Below are 21,324 nucleotides of genomic sequence, written 5' to 3'. Positions count from 1 at the left end.
GCAGGTGGTCGCTCATGTCGGCACCAATGATGTGTGTCGCTATGGATCGGAGGAAATCCTCTCTGGCTTCCGGCGGCTATCTGATTTGGTGAAGACTGCCAGTCTCGCTAGCAGGATGAAAGCAGAGCTCACCATCTGCAGCATCGTCGACAGGACTGACTGCGGACCTTTGGTACAGAGCCGAGTGGAGGGTCTGAATCAGAGGCTGAGACGGTTCTGCGACCGTGTGGGCTGCAGATTCCTCGACTTGCGCCATAGGGTGGTGGGGTTTCGGGTTCCGCTGGATAGGTCAGGAGTCCACTACACGCAACAAGCGGCTACACGGGTAGCAGGGGTTGTGTGGCGTGTGCTGGGCGGTTTTTTAGGTTAGATGGCCTTGGGCAAGTACAGAAAGGGCAACAGCCTCAACGGGTGTGGGGCAAAGTCAGGACATGCGGGGACCAAGCAGCAATCGGTATTGTAATTGTCAACTGTCGAAGCTGCGTTGGTAAAGTACCGGAACTTCAAGCGCTGATAGAAAGCACCGAAGCTGAAATCGTTATAGGTACAGAAAGCTGGCTTAAGCCAGAGATAAATTCTGCCGAAATTTTTACAAAGGTACAGACGGTGTTTAGAAAGGATAGATTGCATGCAACCGGTGGTGGAGCGTTCATCGCTGTTAGTAGTAGTTTATCCTGTAGTGAAGTAGAAGTGGATAGTTCCTGTGAATTATTATGGGTGGAGGTTACACTAAACAACCGAACTAGGTTAATAATTGGCTCCTTTTACCGACCTCCCGACTCAGCAGCATTAGTGGCAGAACAACTGAGAGAAAATTTGGAATACATTTCACATAAATTTTCTCAGCATGTTATAGTCTTAGGTGGAGATTTCAATTTACCAGATATAGACTGGGACACTCAGATGTTTAGGACGGGTGGTAGGGACAGAGCATCGAGTGACATTATACTGAGTGCACTATCCGAAAATTACCTCGAGCAATTAAACAGAGAACCGACTCGTGGAGATAACATATTGGACCTACTGATAACAAACAGACCCGAACTTTTCGAATCTGTATGTACAGAACAGGGAATCAGTGATCATAAGGCCGTTGCAGCATCCCTGAATATGGAAGTTAATAGGAATATAAAAAAAGGGAGGAAGGTTTATCTGTTTAGCAAGAGTAATAGAAGGCAGATTTCAGACTACCTAACAGATCAAAACGAAAATTTCTGTTCCGACACTGACAATGTTGAGTGTTTATGGAAAAAGTTCAAGGCAATCGTAATATGCGTTTTAGACAGGTACGTGCCGAGTAAAACTGTGAGGGACGGGAAAAACCCACCGTGGTACAACAACAAAGTTAGGAAACTACTGCGAAAGCAAAGAGAGCTCCACTCCAAGTTTAAACGCAGCCAAAACCTCTCAGACAAACAGAAGCTAAACGATGTCAAAGTTAGCGTAAGGAGGGCTATGCGTGAAGCGTTCATTGAATTCGAAAGTAAAATTCTATGTACCGACTTGACAGAAAATCCTAGGAAGTTCTGGTCTTACGTTAAATCAGTAAGTGGCTCGAAACAGCATATCCAGACACTACGGGATGATGATGGCATTGAAACAGAGGATGACACGCGTAAAGCTGAAATACTAAACACCTTTTTCCAAAGCTGTTTCACAGAGGAAGACCGCACTGCAGTTCCTTCTCTAAATCCTCGCACAAACGAAAAAATGGCTGACATCGAAATAAGTGTCCAAGGAATAGAAAAGCAACTGGAATCACTCAATAGAGGAAAGTCCACAGGACCTGACGGGATACCAATTCGATTCTACACAGAGTACGCGAAAGAACTTGCCCCCCTTCTAACAGCCGTGTACCGCAAGTCTCTAGAGGAACGGAGGGTTCCAAATGATTGGAAAAGAGCACAGATAGTCCCAGTCTTCAAGAAGGGTCGTCGAGCAGATGCGCAGAACTATAGACCTATATCTCTTACGTCGATCTCTTGTAGAATTTTAGAACATGTTTTTTGCTCGCGTATCATGTCATTTCTGGAAACCCAGAATCTACTATGTAGGAATCAACATGGATTCCGGAAACAGCGATCGTGTGAGACCCAACTCGCCTTATTTGTTCATGAGACCCAGAAAATATTAGATACAGGCTCCCAGGTAGATGCTATTTTTCTTGACTTCCGGAAGGCGTTCGATACAGTTCCGCACTGTCGCCTGATAAACAAAGTAAGAGCCTACGGAATATCAGACCAGCTGTGTGGCTGGATTGAAGAGTTTTTAGCCAACAGAACACAGCATGTTGTTCTCAATGGAGAGACGTCTACAGACGTTAAAGTAACCTCTGGCGTGCCACAGGGGAGTGTTATGGGACCATTGCTTTTCACAATATATATAAATGACCTAGTAGATAGTGTCGGAAGTCCCATGCGGCTTTTCGCGGATGATGCTGTAGTATACAGAGAAGTTGCAGCATTAGAAAATTGTAGCGAAATGCAGGAAGATCTGCAGCGGATAGGCACTTGGTGCACGGAGTGGCAACTGACCCTTAACATAGACAAATGTAATGTATTGCGAATACATAGAAAGAAGGATCCTTTATTGTATGATTATATGATAGCGGAACAAACACTGGTAGCAGTTACTTCTGTAAAATATCTGGGAGTATGCGTACGGAACGATTTGAAGTGGAATGATCATATAAAACTAATTGTTGGTAAGGCGGGTACCAGGTTGAGATTCATTGGGAGAGTGCTTAGAAAATGTAGTCCATCAACAAAGGAGGTGGCTTACAAAACACTCGTTCGACCTATACTTGAGTATTGCTCATCAGTGTGGGATCCGTACCAGGTCGGGTTGACAGAGGAGATAGAGAAGATCCAAAGAAGAGCGGCGCGTTTCGTCACTGGGTTATTTGGTAACCGTGATAGCGTTACGGAGATGTTTAATAAACTCAAGTGGCAGACTCTGCAAGAGAGGCGCTCTGCATCGCGGTGTAGCTTGCTCGCCAGGTTTCGAGAGGGTGCGTTTCTGGATGAGGTATCGAATATATTGCTTCCCCCTACTTATACTTCCCGAGGAGATCACGAATGTAAAATTAGAGAGATTAGAGCGCGCACGGAGGCTTTCAGACAGTCGTTCTTCTCGCGAACCATACGCGACTGGAACAGGAAAGGGAGGTAATGACAGTGGCACGTAAAGTGCCCTCCGCCACACACCGTTGGGTGGCTTGCGGAGTATCAATGTAGATGTAGATGTAGATGTAACACAGAATGTTGCAGGGAGTCCATTACTTGTTCTCAGACAAGAGGTGCAGATGAGAAGGAGTTACAGTGTGCTTGGTGCACAGGCAGTCCTCCCATGTGGGGGTCATTTGTGGTCAAAAAGAACCTTGGTCATCAACCAGAACCTTGACGACAAGTATGTCTGCACACACGTTCCCATGAAGTCCAACTTTGGGTCGCTGACACACCTGAGTGCCCCACAAATCTGGATATTATTTGACCAGACAGTCAAATGGAGACCCACAATGGGGGAGGGGGAAGGGGAGGGGGGGAGGGGGGAAGACTTTTAAACCCTGTCACATGTTGGTAATACTGTCTCACGTGAGTGTCCTTCACAGGGATGACTCAACATCTGACACTGTTCATGGAACCCTTATATAATTTAACAGGCCTGACGCCAACACTAAACTTGAACATTACTAATGTAATCTGGTGGCCATCCAGCCTGTCACAGAGAATAGCAACTCTTTAATCATTCACACACCCGCCACTGGTACATATGTGTACACAGTCACTCTGAGAGTCGACCATGTCTTCTAGGTGCTTGACCGTTTGTTGTGGTTAGCTTAAACTCAACATTATGAAAGATGGCATGTACTTGCCATTACCTCACTAGCTACTTCAAAACAATTGTCAACACACCATCCAAAACAAATGTCACATCTCACACTTAAGTTACCAAAAATTTATCTGAAAAACTTGTGTTGGGAGCAAAACTTGTCACGTTCTTAACTTAAACAAGGACAACCACAAAGTAGCGAAAGCAATATCATTCGATAGAGTGGCAAATGATTTAGTGTGTAGCAGATATTTTCAAATATAACACATTCCGAATTTTTGATGAACTGACACAAGCTAAAAACATGTGTTCTCTACAACATCATGAAACACCAGGCAAAGGAAGTAAGTCAAGTACATAGGATACAACTCCTAATGATGCTTTCAACCAGGCAAAAACTTTCCTTGCTTCTAGTGATACTGCAACTTTCCAAAATAAACCTCAAATGCAAAGTTACAGTGTTGGCAGCTCATTGCACATTTGGTGTTTGATAAGACCTGCACAATGGTAAATCATTAAAAGATACAGTAATTTTAAAAATACTATAAGGGGTGTTCAAAAAGAAACGAGCTGGAGGCATAATTACAGAAACCAGTACCTGTATGTTAGAAGTACTCACCCTGGCTGTTGAGACACTTGTCCCACTGTAACACAAGGCAGTGAATGGCTGTCTCATAAAATTCCTGGTGCTGCGATGTTAACCAGTTCCGCACGTACAGCTGGGCTTCGCCATCCGAGGTGAATCGGAAAAGTTATACTGATGTTCTTCTTTGACTAAGATGCCCCCCCCCCAACCCCTGATTCCCTTCCTGCAGCACGGGACAACAGAGAATCCCCAGTATTACTCACAAACCTTGACCACCCTTCGCCACGCAATCAAATCAAAATGACCAGGCAATCTCACCCATGTGACATTCTGCTCCACAACAATGCAAAGCCTCACACAGCCAACACAGATGTGGAACTCCTGCAGCAATTCAAATGGGAGGTTCTTGGCCACCCTCCACACAGTGCGCACCTCTCTCCCTGTGATTATGCCATTTTTGCCCCCCTTAAAAAGGCTCTGAGGGCAAACGATTCACCTCGGATGACGACATCCAGCTGCATGTGCGGAACTGATTAACATCACAGCCCTGCGAATTTTATGAGAGCCATTCACGGAAATACGGAAGCATCCGATCCCGCCCGTCTGTTTTGACCCATGACGTGGCATAAACCACGATTCCAATATGGCGCATATAAAGTCGTTACGTACACATTATGAGCATGAAAATACATCGAAAAACAAACACACACACGTTCCACAAAAAGCCTAATGACACTAACGGGACAAGTGCGGGAAATGTCTGCTTGTGTCTGTATATGCGCGGATGGATATGTGTGTGTGCGAGTGTATACCTGTCTTTTTTCCCCCCTAAGGTAAGTCTTTCCGCTCCCGGGATTGGAATGACTCCTTACCCTCTCCCTTAAAACCCACACCCTTTCGTCTTTCCCTCTTTCCTGACGAAGCAACCTGGGGTTGCGAAAGCTTGAATTTTGTGTGTGTGTTTGTTTGTGTGTCTATCAACATGCCAACCCTTTCGTTTGGTAAGTTACATCATCTTTGTTTTTAGATATATTTTTCCCACGTGGAATGTTTCCCTCTATTATATAAATATAAACAAATTTAGACACCCACCCCCATACAAAACCAACGTCACAAAACTCCCCAAATACCACTAAACACAATATCATCCAGAATCGGACACTTCCCCTGACCTATATAGTTCAACAGCAAATCCCGATCCCATAAATTAGGACCTAACACTTCCTTTGACCTATATAGCTCAAAAACATCTCCCGATACCAATACCAACATTCACAGCCACATATTGGACACTTCACGACTTCATCCAACAATCTGAATAGTTGAAGAAATTTTATTAGAGACAACGCTCTGTCCCCCACCATAGCCGGCAACCGAAAACTGTTGACCCTGTCAGTCATATCCATACCTACCAATGACACGAAAAAAGCAATTTACCAAAATTCACACACGACGCCACACTCGCAAACTAAAACAAAACCATCACCTAACACACCACCAGAGAGCACCACCATCACATCAAAACAACATCTACAAACACGCCACTCTCACAAACTAAATTCCGTGCCGTCGCGACGCCACACACCACAACTGCCTTACATCACGGATCAAAGCCGACGGGTGGGATCAGACGCTTCGGTCGACCTCCCATTCACTGCCTTTTGTCACAGTGGGACAAGTGTCTCAACTGCCAGGGTCAATACTTGTAATGTACAGGTACTGGTTTCTGTAATTATGCCTCCGGCTCACTTCTTTTTGAATGCCCCTCATATAATTACTCCACGTACAACTAAAATGAAAGAAAGAGTTACAGTTATCTGCTCATTGATTAGTTCTTTTGGTTCACCTTGTCTTCATATGTTACAACTTCTTATCATATTAGATACTGAAGAAGCATGGATGAGATGCAGTATGGGAACCTCAAAACATTCCTGAAGAACATGGAAGGCTTCTATTCTTAGGGCTGGCACAGAAATTGAAGACATGGAAAAAGGTAATAGACAATTATCTGTATGCTCACATTTCTTGTAAGACACAGTATGGCTTCCCCTAGTATATTTTCACAGCTGGTGTATGACATATGAACACAATCTGGATCAAAATACCTGGGACTAGTGCAGCAGGGGATACAACCCGTCGGCTTTGGACATTGACGTCACAAGTCGCCAATCGCGAAGCGATTCTTCTTAGTGTTGTAGCTCCCTTCAGTGGCTGATAAGTGGTTTTTGGCTTTTTTTAAAAAAAAATCTCACGAGATAGAATAAACAGATCCACTTTATGAAGCAATCAGTAAAAAAACGAAACTGAAACATAACAGCAAAAGCGAAAATGGTAAACTGCTATCTGGCAACTTGTGACGTCATTGTCCAAAGCCGACGGGTTGTATCCCCTGCTGCACTAGACCCAAATACCTGCCTGAAATGTCTCTATTAAATAAAACCATGCTTCTGAGTTTACCTTGTGATCTTTAATTACGTATAAAGAAAAGTGTATTAAATTTAGGGCAAATGCTGACAGTTATGAATTCTGTCAGAAACTGGAAGTAGCTGAACCAATCATAAAGCAGGCTTCAATGTTTCATAATGACAGTGTAGTAGGTTACCATCACAATTTATATTAAGATTTTTCAACTTTGCAACTTCCTTTCAAACTGTCACTTTCCAGCCTAATATAGATATTGAGCTATGCTGGACATCATGGTCACCACAATGAAACAGGGTGGGAGCATTCTCACATTAGAGACTGCATCTCATGTGTTATATTCAAAATTATAGTAAGTCACACAAAACAATCTATAAACATATTAAAACTACTATGAACAAGAAAAGTACAAATTCTCACCTAGAGGTTGCATCAGAATTGAGTCCAAGAACCTGTGCAGCATATTCTCCTTGCACAGCCATTTCAGCACCCGTATATGGTCCATTGTCACAACGTTTCAGCCAATACAGACGGCGTGAATGTGGAGTGCCGTCTCTTTCATGACATTCCCACTGCTGCAGTAACAATGAGTAGCACAAATAACAACACGCTCGCAGTCCATCAGGTGCAACTACATGATCTCTGTAGCCTGCAGGAGGTTCATGGGATTCCAGAAATGGGAAATATGCTTCCCCAGGTGCTCCAGGCTTTGATCGCAACCAGAAATGTTCTGGATGACCAACATTTCCACACACAAAACACACACGGCTCTGAGGATCATCACCAGGGACTGCAGGCCCTTCAGACCCTGGCTCTTTCTTTATATACATTTCTGTTAATTTCATCTAATCTTGTAGCACAGTGTCTTCACTGAAGGAACTTTCAGCACAATTCTTCACTATCACTAGGCAACAGTATTCTTCTTCATAAAACAGATTTGTTTTCCACATAACACCATCACTTTAAAAACGAACCAAACTATACTTACAACACATGGTACAACCAAAAACAGTTCTGTACTTATCAAATCTAACACAATAATCAACACAACTCAGAACATAACACAGAAACTGTAAACAATATATTTGTAACATACTCTGTTATTAAGTATTCACCAACATTGGAGCACAGACAATCTAAGCCTGTGAGCAATTTCTTAACTGTGAACATAGGCGCAGTGATCAAGAGTAATTGACCTTATCCCAATTCACAGCATCATAGGTGTATAAACATTGCTTCTGTAGCACCAAACCTTCATTAATAAAACAAAATCAATGGAAAATATTTCTTCAACAAACAAAAAAAACACAGACACCTAGAAATTACTGCATAACATTCTATTGCTGTATGCCCTGAACAATGTGAAAACATCAAACCACTTGTGATAAAAATGTGTTGCAGAAAAGAAAATTTTCTTATTAGAGAAATATTTCACAGCACTAGGTATAAAACCAGCTCTTGCACAAGACTATCAACAGAATCACAGATTAAATTACAACTGCAGTGACTGTAAGTTCTATACTTTTTGAGAACAGTAGTTTATTTGTCACAACAAAAGTTTTCAGCCTTTTGGAAAATGAGAAACTGAACCTATATGGAATTTTGTATCAGATGGATTAAGTTTCAAGAAAAATATTATTCCCAATTTCTTTCCATTTTTTCTTCTTCGGTGTAAGTTTGGGAAATGGCATCTGTGCAGACCAGAGGGATGCCCGTACATGATGATTATATCATCATTACCAACGACCTGTAAAAACAAAAGACGGGGGTGATTAATGCACGTATTAAACATAATCGACTTCTGTATCAAAAGGCAACGACAGTTTTTTCGTAAAGGAAAAACAACCGTACGAACACCGATCATTTCCCTATATTTCAAATTCAAATATGTGACACCTCTGCGTAGCTGCAGCTATGTGCACAAGCCGAATAATCAAACTAACATTCATGGTCAAATGCGGGTGAAAACCTGTTTACATAGGTCTAGTGCATGTTTATGATATAATCTGGACACTGTTCCAACACTGTGTGTTACATGATAAAGAAATATCTGCAAAAATAGCTAATGTTTTTATTCGACATGCGACATAAGCCCGCACTCCATACATCATGACGATTCTTGAAAGAATTGTTGACGTTGACGAAACAGTGCCTATCAGAACTTCAACTTGCTTTCTAATATGTTGCCTAGGTAAATCACCTGTGTAAATATGACACAATGTTAATCAGTAGCAACGTTGACACGATGACAGTGTTTTCCTCAAACTTTTCTGCAGAAACAACAAAAAATAAACTTGACTCAAATTGTACGAACTTCTGTGCACTCCCTGAAATAATTGAACCTCAGTGATTGTGAGCATTACCAAACTTTTACGCAATAAACTGTTTATTCGTTCCGATTATCATGAAATGTGTTTGGTTACAAATGTGTCAATACATTCTTCAGTGAGGTTTATCAACAAAGTAAATGGCATAAATTAATACACGTACATCGTATCCTTTGTTGGCAGCCACAAGCGTAACTTTATATTTGCGATCATCTTCAGGAACACACCACTTTTTGACTTTCGACACTTCTTACACGAACCTTATCTTTCATAAACCTTCCATACGTCCAATACAAATCACTGTTGTTATCCGGTTCTTATTGTACTTGAAAACCCTATGTATGCAATTTTAGAACGTATGGCTAATTTCACAGAAGGTTTCTGTTACTTTTTCCTGCACATTAAAGCGCAGAACTGTAAAATATTGACGACTTACAAACACACAGCTTTAAGCGCCGTAACTACACTTACAAGGCGGCCATGTTAGAAATTAGCAGAATTTCACTCCCATAATGCATTGGACAAATGTATGTTGACGATCATGATGCGTAGTGGAGCTGTGTAGTATTATTGCCTTAGTTGTGTTTATCTTGTGTCATGAGTCTACTGTGAGATTTCAGTAAGGAATGCTGTAAAGAAGACAAACGGCGAGAAAAATTTAACTTACATCGTTTCTACAATTTACCTTCGCGTTGTGTATAGTGCGAAACAGCAACCTTTGCCTTACTTTCAACTGGCTCTTGTGGAGGTTTTTATTTGAATTATAGTAATTATCAAATTCATGGTACTATTTGTATTTCTCACGTCTTTCATAGTGATAATATGGAAATAGTTTATGTGCTTTACTTCCATTTTCTGCAAAATTTCATTTCTTTGTATCGTAGGTCTTGTTTGGAATATATTATTATTATTATTAATATTGTTAATTATATTATTAATTGTTAGCTACAGTTGGAAGAGTAGAATTATCTTGTTGCCTTTTCAAAAGCTGAATCACTTAATGGAGTTTCCACCAAACTTCTTGCCATTGTTGGTTTGAGATGACTGAGATTGTTATGTTGTTGTGTGTACGGTGACAACAAAAATGTCATGTGACGAATCACGGTCGGTCAAGATATTATCGAGATACATTGATCGGAAGATGGTTAGAAGTTCAGATCAGATGGATGTTGGTTGTTCAGGCTGCATGTCGGTAAATAAATCAGAATGTGCTGTATTCGTTGTTCTGCGATCCAGAGGCCCAATGGCGTGTAGGGTATTGTTTTTAACGGCGGACAATACGAATATGAACTGGATTACCTAGTTAAAAAAATTAGAGAAACAGAGTACTTGCACATTGTGCTGAAGTAGAGAGCAAATTTGCTGTGAAACATAAATGTGATAGCAGTCACTGATACTTTGTGCTAAAGCCTCAGGTGGAAATTAGGAATTCTTGAATATATTAGTGTGACAACGGCATCGAGTATCGAAGTACTGAACGTTGAAGAAACACGTTTGTGGAAAGAGCACATGTAAGAAAATTACGATGAAGCATAGATTTGCATGTCATTGCAGTGAATACCGTCGATATCCCACATGTGGCAATAATATGAGATTGGTGCCGTTCAATGTTAGAGCGACGGCTGAGTGTAGATGTGTTACAGGGATAATTATGGCGATCCATCCAACAGGCGCGGAAATAAGTCTTTCTTGTTATTTTGACGTACTATTACTCAATGACACGCAAGATTTGCAAAAATGGAATAGTTGATTCGGCAACATTCTCAAACACGCACTGGGTGATTAAAAGATAACTGTGCAGTCCTACCAACTATTTTCAGTTTTGTGACAGCAACAAGATGTCAATTTGACTTTAAAGGTAGTTAACTTAAAAACTTAATGGCGATTTGTACGTAAAACTACAATTTTTTTTTCAAAGTGGAGACATTGTAATGTTTTAACCCAAAATGTTTTTTGTAATATTCGCAATTTTCATTTCGATTCCAGCAATGTTGAAAGTTATTTGCTGTTTCGGCTAATATACATTGGGTGATTGAAATGATAAAATGAAGAGCAGAACTTGAAATAAACCTGTGAAGGATAGGCCTATGTACTAACGAGTAATATCATTTTACATCGTTTCTTGGTGGACATAACTACCCCAAAATCTACTGTGGACTGCATATCTCCTACCATATCACAAGTTATTTCGCGATTCGTTTTCAAATGATCTTTCTCTGACTTCCATATGTGTGTTCTAATGTTAATATATATGGGCTCTTGTAGTGTTGTTAGGAAAAATGACATTCCCCCCGCCCCCCTTCCTCCAATACTGTATTTTCGTAAATACTATGATCGGCATGCTTGAGGCATGTTTAGACAATTTGTTATATATTTTAAGCAAGAACAGAGAAGTGCAGATTCTTTTATTGTAGTCATGCTTTGATTCGTTACACCTAAATTTGGTAGCTCAGCAAGTATATAGTTAACACCTATCAGGAAAATATAGATTAATAACTGTTAATATTCTGTATTTAATGAACAGTGGTTTACAATGTGTCCTGTTATCTACTTTTGCCATTACTCTGATTGCTTTCTTCTGGATCACCAGAATTTAACATATTTCTTGTTGTTTCACCTATGTATTAACCCATGCCTTAAAACAGACTGAAAAAAAGCAAAGTTCGCCATCCTTACGTATTAAAATGTCACACAGCACATCAGTCTCTTCAGCAGATATATCACTCTTGACAGCCTAACCACTGTGTGTTCAGCGTGAGACTTCCATGTTAATTTATGGTCACGTATGATACCTAAACATTTTGCATTTTGTTTTCTATTTTTACAATCTTTGATAGACTGAACCACATATTCAGGGTCTTACTCTCATTTAACAGTAGACCATTCACAATAAACCATGATATTGCATTTTCTTTTGCTGAATTCATACTACTAACAAGGTTATCAAATACATGGTTCACAGACAGAAAAGTTGTATCATCTCCATACATATGAGTCTTTATGTCTGTTTCTTGGTAAGTCATTTGTATGTACAAGGGATAGAAGTGGTCCTAATTTAGATCTCTGTGGCACTCCGTGTTGAACCTCAGGTGTGTTTGACTGATAACTTCTTGAACTCATCACTTGCTTCATTTTATTAAGGTCTTAATTGCAGTGTTTTAAACTTTTGTCACATTCCACTGGGAAATACGGAAGCGTCCGACTCCACCCGTCTGCTTTGACCCATGAAGTCAAAAATATGGCAGAAACGACCATCCACTATGACTCCAATAAGGCGCCTATGACGTCATTACCCAAACATGACAACAAACACGAAAATACATTGAAAAACCAACACACACAACTTCCACAAAAAACCTAATCAAACTAATGGGACAAATGTGGAAAATTGGGGGTTTTTGGATGGGGATAAAGTAAATATAAACAAATTTAGACACACTCCACCATACCAAACCACACAAAATGACGAAAAAAACCGACAACACAAAACTCTCCAAATTCCACTAAACACAGTATCGTCTGGAATCGGACACTTCCCTTGACCTATATAGCTCAACAGCAGCTCCCAGTACCAGAACACCCAAAGCCACAACCACAAATTGGAATTGAACTCTTCCCTTGACCTGTATAACTCAGCAGCAGCAGCTCCCAATATCAGAACACCCAAAGCAACCACAAATTGGAATTGAACACTTCCCTTGACCTATATAGCTCAACTGCAACTCCCGATACCAGCACACCCACAGCTACAATCCCCCCACCACGCATTGGAATCGAATAGTTCCCATCACCCACATAGGTCAACAGCGACTCCCAATACTAAAACACCCACAGATACGACCACAAATTGGAATCGAAAACTTCCCTTCAACTATATACCTACAAACCAACACATAACATCAAATCACCAATACAACTAACCACACAACTCAGAACCACCCCACCAGCCACAACAACACACAACAAATACACAAAAATAAAACTAGGTCAGCCACCACAGGCAGACACCCCCCCCCCCCCCCCCCCCCCACACACACACACACACACACACACACACACACACACACACACACACACACACACACACACACAAAGAAAGACCCGACCCACCCACACCCCAACCCAACCTCTCACCAAAATAAAAAAACCAATAAACAAATCTCAATCACACACTACAACTCAACAAAAACTGCAACTAAATAGATCCTCCACAACTAAATCACAAACCAACACAACTAAAAGCCGCCCCGAGCTGCAGCCACCCACCCACACAAACAACCCTAACTTACCACCTTCAGCCTGCACATCTTACTGATAGCCCTTAAGAAAACCCGAAAAAAAAAAAAAAAAAAAAAAAAAAAAAAAAAAAAAAAACAATAGCCCTCAGGGGCGCTCTTCCGCCAACAGTACTCATCTAAATGAGATTGAAGGTTAGAAGAGCGCCTCTTCCCCCTCCAAAGAACTGACTTAGCGGCCCCCACATCCCCTCTGTGGTATTCGTACAAGCCCCTGTCTCATAATTTTTAAACTCTAAACTATGGTTCAGTACTAAATGATTGTACCCCCTCTCACCCAACCACTTATAAGAAGAAAAAGCATCTGAAACTACAGTAGAACCTGGTTCTGTAAACTCCTCAATTAACCCCACTAATTCCCTCTTAGACTGCCCCTCCACAACCGTAAAAACACATTCCGAAACCCCCACCCCCCCACCCCGATACAAACAGCCCCCCACATCCAGAGACCAACCACAGTCTTACCCCTCCCATACTTCCTTTTATCAAACTGTGACTCGTCCACCACAACCCCAGACCCACCGAACTTACCGCTGTACTTAATAAACTCAGAACATACTTCACGACAAAACAAAAAGCAGTCAAGCACACTCCTCTCGCTCACACCAGTCTCATGCGCGCAAAAACTGTGAGAAGATTTATAACAAAAATAGTACATCAACAACACAATCTCGCACAGTCCAACCTAGACTTCTCGAACCAGGAACCGCGGCATATGGAGTGCCATAGGTTATCCCTATGGCACCGCCACATATCACTGTCCCTGGTCCGAGATGCCGGAACTTTTGCCAATTTCATGTCATGCCAACAAACAGCACACTTCACAACCTCCGCCAACAAGCCAAACAGCTGCAGAAATTTAATCGACTCGAACGGACTCACCCTCATCTCGGCATGCAAACGCACATGCCACACTCACAAACCAAACTCCACACCGTTATGATGTCACACACCACAACAGCCTTATGTCACTGGTCAAAGCCGACAGATGGGATTGGACGCTTTGGTCGACCCTTCCACAGTACTCAAGTTGAGAGAGCAAAACAGAGTGGTCAACACAGTCAAAGGTCTTGCTCAAATCACGTTACCTGTATGTGAGCATGGTCCTCAAATTCTGCTAAAATGTCTCTCACTAAGAGTTCTATGACTTGCAGGGTTGACCTTTCTTTTCTGTAACCAAACTGTGACATACTTAACATATCTTTTACTCCTAAGTACTCATACATCAGCTGATACATTATCCTCCGAATACTTTGGCTTGTATTAGAATAAGAGAAATTGGTGTATAGTTTGCTGGATCAGATTTGCTACCCTTCTTAAACACTGGAGTTTGAGAGGATCAGGAATATTGTGTGAGACACAAGTTTATAGAATATGTTAAAGGTGCTGCAATGTAATGTGTTATTTCTTTAAATAGATTGTTTGATATATTAAAAATATCTGTACTTAATGAATTTTTCATTTCTTTGACAATTTTAACAACTTCATCTTGTCATACTTCTTTGAAGTGTTTCAGTGAAGGTTTGACCTGATTATGATTTAGGTTTATGCTCTTAAGGTAATCTATATATATTATATTAAGTTTACTAATCAATGTTCTGATTTCATCAGCACAGCTTACAGAATATTTGTTGAACGTAGCTGCTGGTATTGGGACAGTCTTATCATAGTTTCTGATTTCACTTTTAATAGTATTAATTACTGACCAGGCTGTTTTGCACTGGTTTTTACTATTTTGTATGAGATGAGTGTCGTGTCTCTTTTTCACTAATAGTAGCTCTTTCTTATACAATTCCTCAGTGGTTATTTCAAGATTGTTAATTTCATTAGAATTATTTACTTTGCCAAGGCACTTTAACAGCAGTACCTTATTTTTTAAATTCTTCAACTCTTTGGTGTTACACAGTTTATCCTTTCTTGTTCTGTTATATTTGTTTCGAACAAGATGAACTTTTAACATACCTATTAAGTAGTTGTGGAATGTTTCATAAACTGTTTGGGCATTGGAATTGCATCTTTGAAATAATTTGTTCCAGTTAGTTACACTCAACTAGTATGTTAGTTTTCTGAGGGTTTTTTTTTATTTTCTTTAGTATTAAGGTATTGAATTTGATAACTTTTGTTAACATGGAGTGGTCTGAGAAACCAAATTCCCATACACTGGTGGAGTCACGAGGACAGTTGACAAAAGCATTATCTAAACATGCTTTTAGTTTTGTCGGTTCTGAATTTACATGGTGGAAGATGTGCTGCTTTAGCATATTCGGCAACTTATGTGCACTGGGTTTGTTACATGTTATGTCGAAGTTTGAATTAATGTCTTCCCAATTATAGTTACATGTTGTTTTCACTTTATGTGGCAGAGTACACTGTCTAAATTATCTAAAAAAGTTTTTTCATCTGGGTCTGGGAAATGGTAAATACATACTAAGATAAGTTTCATTACCTCATATATGATTCCAGTAATTTCAAAGTGTTTTTCTTCACGTCCTCAACTATGATCTAGTGCTCTAAACTCTATTACATCTGAAACGAACATAGCAGTACCAGCATTACGGTACTGCAAAAACTGTGTCCATGTTTGTAACGTTCTGCTACATAGTGTTCTATTTGTCCTGGTTCAAGCCAATGTTCAGATAAACATAAGGAAAGGATACTTATTTTGTGGCAGTGGCTCCTCCAGTATTTCACCTTTACTTTCAAACAACTCAGTGTTTGGAAATAAGATGTTACTGTGACTTATCAGGGGGGTAGGAGGCTGATCTTTCACATTCTTATTTTTTGCCGGCTTGAAACCATAAAAAAATGTCATTGAGTGACACAGGTGTATTTTGCCTTTGGCTCCTCCTTAAGCTGTGCTGTACTGCTGCTCCAGTTATTGTTGGTTCTGCTGCTGCTATTGTTGTTGTTTCACTTATTTCCAGTGTTTGCACTTCCACAACTATTGTGCTGTTCTGTGAGCTGCTTGCATTTAGTGTGTTCACTTGCATCAACAAAATATCACATTCGTCTTGAAAGGTTGTAGCTTTGCTGGCAGCAGACTTCCCATTTGTCCTTCCAGGTAACACACACTTCTTGTCCACGAGAGATGACTCCTGTATCGTCGCACTGGATGTTTGAGATTGTATTTACTATATCCAAAATTTTTGTTACAATAACATTTTTCTCTAGTTTATGTAGATGAAAACCATGTGTTATGCAGGATCTTTTCCCCAAATTACTTATGTTCACAAGACATTTTCCAACCACCTGCAAATGTTTTGCATCTCTGTATTTGCACTTTCAATTTCTTTGTTTACACAGGACCTTTCTTTCAAGTCGTAACACTGGAAAAAAAACAATGTTTGTTTCTCTCAGCTCATATTCACAGTGCAACCAACTTTTGTACACACATGGTGTGCAATGCACAACATATTGTATATATAGCTGCATTACTTGAGGAAGGTATGACGTGATGCCTCCGCAACATTTCTCTCTGTGTGTTCTTTGTGTGGTGTAGAGCCTGCTACCGGAATTTTCATTATGGTACAAACATAAACATTAATCTTGGCTCTTGGTCAGTTTATTATCACCACCACATTTTCTGCTTTCGCATTCTTTGACTTCGCCAACTCTCAACCAGAGTGTCACCTTCCAATCCAACCTATGTCTCAGGCTGTGCTACAGATTAATCTGCCACCACAAGCAAGATTTCTTGGGGCACCAGTACTTAACTTTCAACCCCTTTTCACTAAAACAGGTTAACAAAATGTGCATGCTTTTATCACACATTGTCTGCACTCTTTGTTGTATTCTGAACTTCTGATCATTTGACTACCTGTTTGTAAATAATAGTTTTAATTGCCCAGAGGCCGTTCTGTAAAATGGCAGTGGACCATCATGTTTATATGGAGTTTAAAAATCACAGTTAGCAGTTTAAAAAATTATGTAGTTAAAAGTTTAAAAATTACACAGTTACATGAATGTGCCAATAAAGTGAATAGCTATATAAGAAAACACTGATATACGCACCGATTTTTTAAAATGGAATTACACAGATATATAGGATGTTTCAAATAAAGTGTATGTCTCTATAACTTACAAAAAAGAGATGACAGGAACATTGATTGAGATTGGTCAACGTAAGAAATGTTTCCCTTTTTATGGGGTTATGAACATAGTTTATTGAGTTATTTTCCAGAGAGTTACTGCAAAGAGATACAATTTTTTAAAATAGATTGTTATTTTTTTTTCCAATCAAGTAGCTGATGTATTTAAACCTGCTGTGTGCAGATCCAGTTTATGAGGGTGGTCCCATAAGTACCCGGCCTGACCGAGAGATGTTGTTGAAAAATATGAAAAACATCTCTGGATCAGAAAGCATAAAATCTATGAAGCATATGTTTTAAATTTGAAGTCGCCACATTGTTTAGTATTTGTTTGGCAGCCTTCAATAGTGAATGCCGTGAGTGAAAATGGAGAATATTAGTCATCACTATTTGATACTCTTTTTTAAATGGCCTCAGTGCAACCAGTATTAAAGCTGAGGTAGATTCTACTTTGGGAGAGTCTGCTCCTTCATTGAGTAGCTGAGTTTAAACGAGGCCATACAAGCTGCCAAGAAGAGCATTGTAGTGGTCGACCAAATGAGGGGATGACTCCAGAACTGGAGGAGAAAATCCACAAAGCGGTACTGGATAATCGTCGACTGAAAGTGTGCGAGCTAGCAGACATAGTAGGCATTTCAAAAGATGCAGTACATCGCATATTATCTGAAAATTTGGACATGTGTGCAAGGATTGTGCCACATTTGCTCATGCTCAAGCAAAAACTAGTGTCTTGAAGGTGTTTCAATTGAATGTTTAGTGAAGTTTCGCAGCAACAAAGCTGATTTTTTGCTCTGTTTCATAACCATGGATGAAACGTGTCCACCACTTTACTCCAGAGACAAAAGAACAATGAAAACAATGGTCACAAATTGGAGAAGCAACTCCAAAGAAGGCAAAGACTGTTTTATCTGCAGGCAAGGTCATGGCATTGGTATTTTGGGATGTGCATGGGATAATTTTCATTGACTTCCTTGAAAATCAAAAAACTATCAACGGCAAGTATTTTGCGAACTTATTGTAATGTGTGGGTGAAGAAATCGAGTAAAATTGGCTGCATTTGGCCAAGAAGAAAGTGTTTCTTCAGGACAATGCGCCAGCTCACAAGTCCATTATTGCAATAGCCAAAATTAATGAATTAAAGTTTGAATTGCTACCTCATGCACCCTATTCGCCAAATTTAGCTCCTTCGGGTTATTTTCTGTCCTCAAACTTGATAAAATGGCGTGGTGGTCGAAGATTTATTTTCAACAAATGAAGACGTGTCGGCAGTCAATGGCTATTTTGACAAGTTAGACAGTTCTCATTATAAAAAGGGTATTGACCTTATTGAAAACTATCGAGAAAAGTGTATAGACTTGAAAAAAGATTATGCTGAAGAATAAATACATTTTTTTCCAAAATTTTTGTGTTTCTTTGGTGGGTCGGGTACTTATGGTACCACCCTCGTAAAGTACATCTCTATCACTTTTAGTCTGTGAGTTTGAAACCGTCAAGGTGTTAACGGTGGATGCAAAATGATGTTTTTCATACTTGGTTGTGTGCAGATGGATGTTGCGGTAAGTGAGGTGCTGAAATGTGTGCCCATGTTTCTGAATGCACAACAAAAGTGTTCTGTCTATACAACCTGCGGATGGGATGTAATATTGCCATTGTAATGGAGCGACAAGCTTCCTTGATGTGCTGTTAGAGGTCATGAAGGAAGGATAAAAACACAGCAGTCAGTCGCAATCCCACTGGTTTTTTATTAATCTTGCATATCCAGATTTCAGCTATAAATAGCCATCATCAGTGCAAAAATACAGGGAAATTACAGAAGCAGAACTGTTTACATAACACAATAAGTAAAACACCACATTATCTAATAGCAGTGATCCATTCTAGTCAACATACCATTTGAATTAGGAACCATCCGACAAACTCTCAGCATTGCATTGTGACTTCACTAGTGTTCTGGCAGAAGTAAACCTAGGTGGTTGTTTACAAGTGCAGTAGCCTCAACTTCTTTCATGTAATATAAGTAACACCTTCTACATTGGAAAAATAACTGACCCAATTTTATTCCAGTACAGTAGTACAAAACCCTTTCTTTAATAAGTAAAATCAGCAAGTATATATGCACATCATCCTTAGAATGCGCAAAGAAATGATGGTTTACAGTGGTTTTTTTTCCGTGTATTAGTGGTGAAGTGATCCATAAAATCTTTTGTAAAAGATCGTTAATGGGCTCATTCAGCTGTCCTATACAGAACTGTTCCATCACATTATAAATAAAAAATTAAAAAATACTTTTTTTTAAGATTGGTGTGATAATATTTTGTAGACCACTTTTAAATTTCTCAAAAACTAAAGTCTAACATAGTCACTCTTATCATAGTGGTTTCACTAGATAATTAATGTAAAAGAAACATAAAGTTCACACATCTTTTTTTATTTTTTTTATAGGTCTGTTAACATTATAGTAAAATACTGAAGATCAACATGACAAGGCTAATTTAACCAGGTACATTTAATAATAAAGAATAAAAAAATTAAATCATTCTCTTCTGACTTCTCACATACTCTCATGCCCCGTGTTATCATATTAAAGGCATGCCATAATTTCCACATTGATTCCCTCCAGGTTTGTGATGTTCCCTGTCTTGAAGCAGGAGACCGTCGTAGAGCTCCCAAAATTACCAAGACCCGCTCATTGAGCAGGTGAGTACCACATGAAATCAAGTGGAAGTATGTCTCCATCTCCCCCAGGAGGTCCAAAATCTGCTCTTCTCAGCTTTGTGCATCAATCTGACAGCTGACCTCAGAGAGGCAAGTATGTATCCACTCTCAACCAGATGGGCATCGAAGTTGGAACTCTAAACTATATCCTGCCTATCCAAAGCTACATGCTCACCAAACCTGATCTCAAGTCTTCTACTTGTCTGTCCCCATGTAATAGGCATTACAGCCTGCGTGTTTCATCCTGTGCATCCAATTCGTCATGCACATTTCTTTTATCGACACCATTAGCCAAAATATGCCCAAGATCAGTTGTAGTAAAAATGAGCCTTTTCATGTTGATCAGCATTTTACTGTGATGTTGACATAACATCATAAAAACAATTTGTATGAACTTTGTTTCTTTTATATTGATTATCTAGTGGATCACTTAAGCATTATGATACGAGCAACTACACTAGATTTTACCATCTGCTGAATTCAATTTGATATGGAACACTATTTTATCAAGATGGTCTTCAAAAAAGTTTTAAGACTTTTTAAATTTTTTTATTTCTAATGTGATGTAACAGTTCTGTAAAGCACAGTTGTGTGAATCTATGAATGATCTTTTACAAAAGATTTGATGAATCACGTCACCAGTAATATAAGAACAAACACATTGTAAATCATAATTTCTTGATGTATTTTAAAGGTGATACGTGAACATACTTGCTGATTTTATTTATTAAAGAAAGGGTTTTAAACTACTATATTGGAATGAAACTGGGTTAGTTCACTTTTTTAATATAGAGGGCATTACTTACACTACATTATGCAAACTGAAGCTGATGTACTTGCTGTAAACCACCACCTCAGTTTCCTTCTGCCATACACCAGTAAAGTCATTGGTGGCAAGTACTGCTGCGAGTTTGTTGGGTGATGACTCATAGTATATTGACATGGATCATTGCTATTGGATTAACATGATGTTTTATTTCTTGTTTTATGTAAATTGGTTCTTTTCTTTGTATTTTAGCACTGAAGATGGCTATTTATAGCTGAAATCTGGGTATGTAAGA

At 39.7% G+C, this 21,324-nt stretch overlaps 1 protein-coding gene across 1 annotated transcript in view; it reads right to left on the bottom strand.

The window, feature by feature from the left end:
* The window catches only part of LOC124803015, a 625,123-nt gene extending 616,965 nt beyond the window's left edge, over positions 1-8,158 (bottom strand). The window contains exon 1 of the mRNA XM_047264121.1: positions 7,259-8,158. Coding sequence (XP_047120077.1) covers positions 7,259-7,683 — 425 coding nt within the window. The 5' untranslated portion in view covers positions 7,684-8,158. The remainder of the gene's footprint in view (positions 1-7,258) is intronic.
* Positions 8,159-21,324: the final 13,166 nt, after the last annotated feature.

This window comes from Schistocerca piceifrons, chromosome 6, assembly GCF_021461385.2.
Source record: "Schistocerca piceifrons isolate TAMUIC-IGC-003096 chromosome 6, iqSchPice1.1, whole genome shotgun sequence".
In the NCBI taxonomy this organism is placed as follows: Eukaryota; Metazoa; Arthropoda; class Insecta; order Orthoptera; family Acrididae; genus Schistocerca; species Schistocerca piceifrons.
The sequence above is the reverse complement of the archived record's forward strand: the minus strand, read 5'-3'. Positions and strand labels throughout refer to the sequence as shown.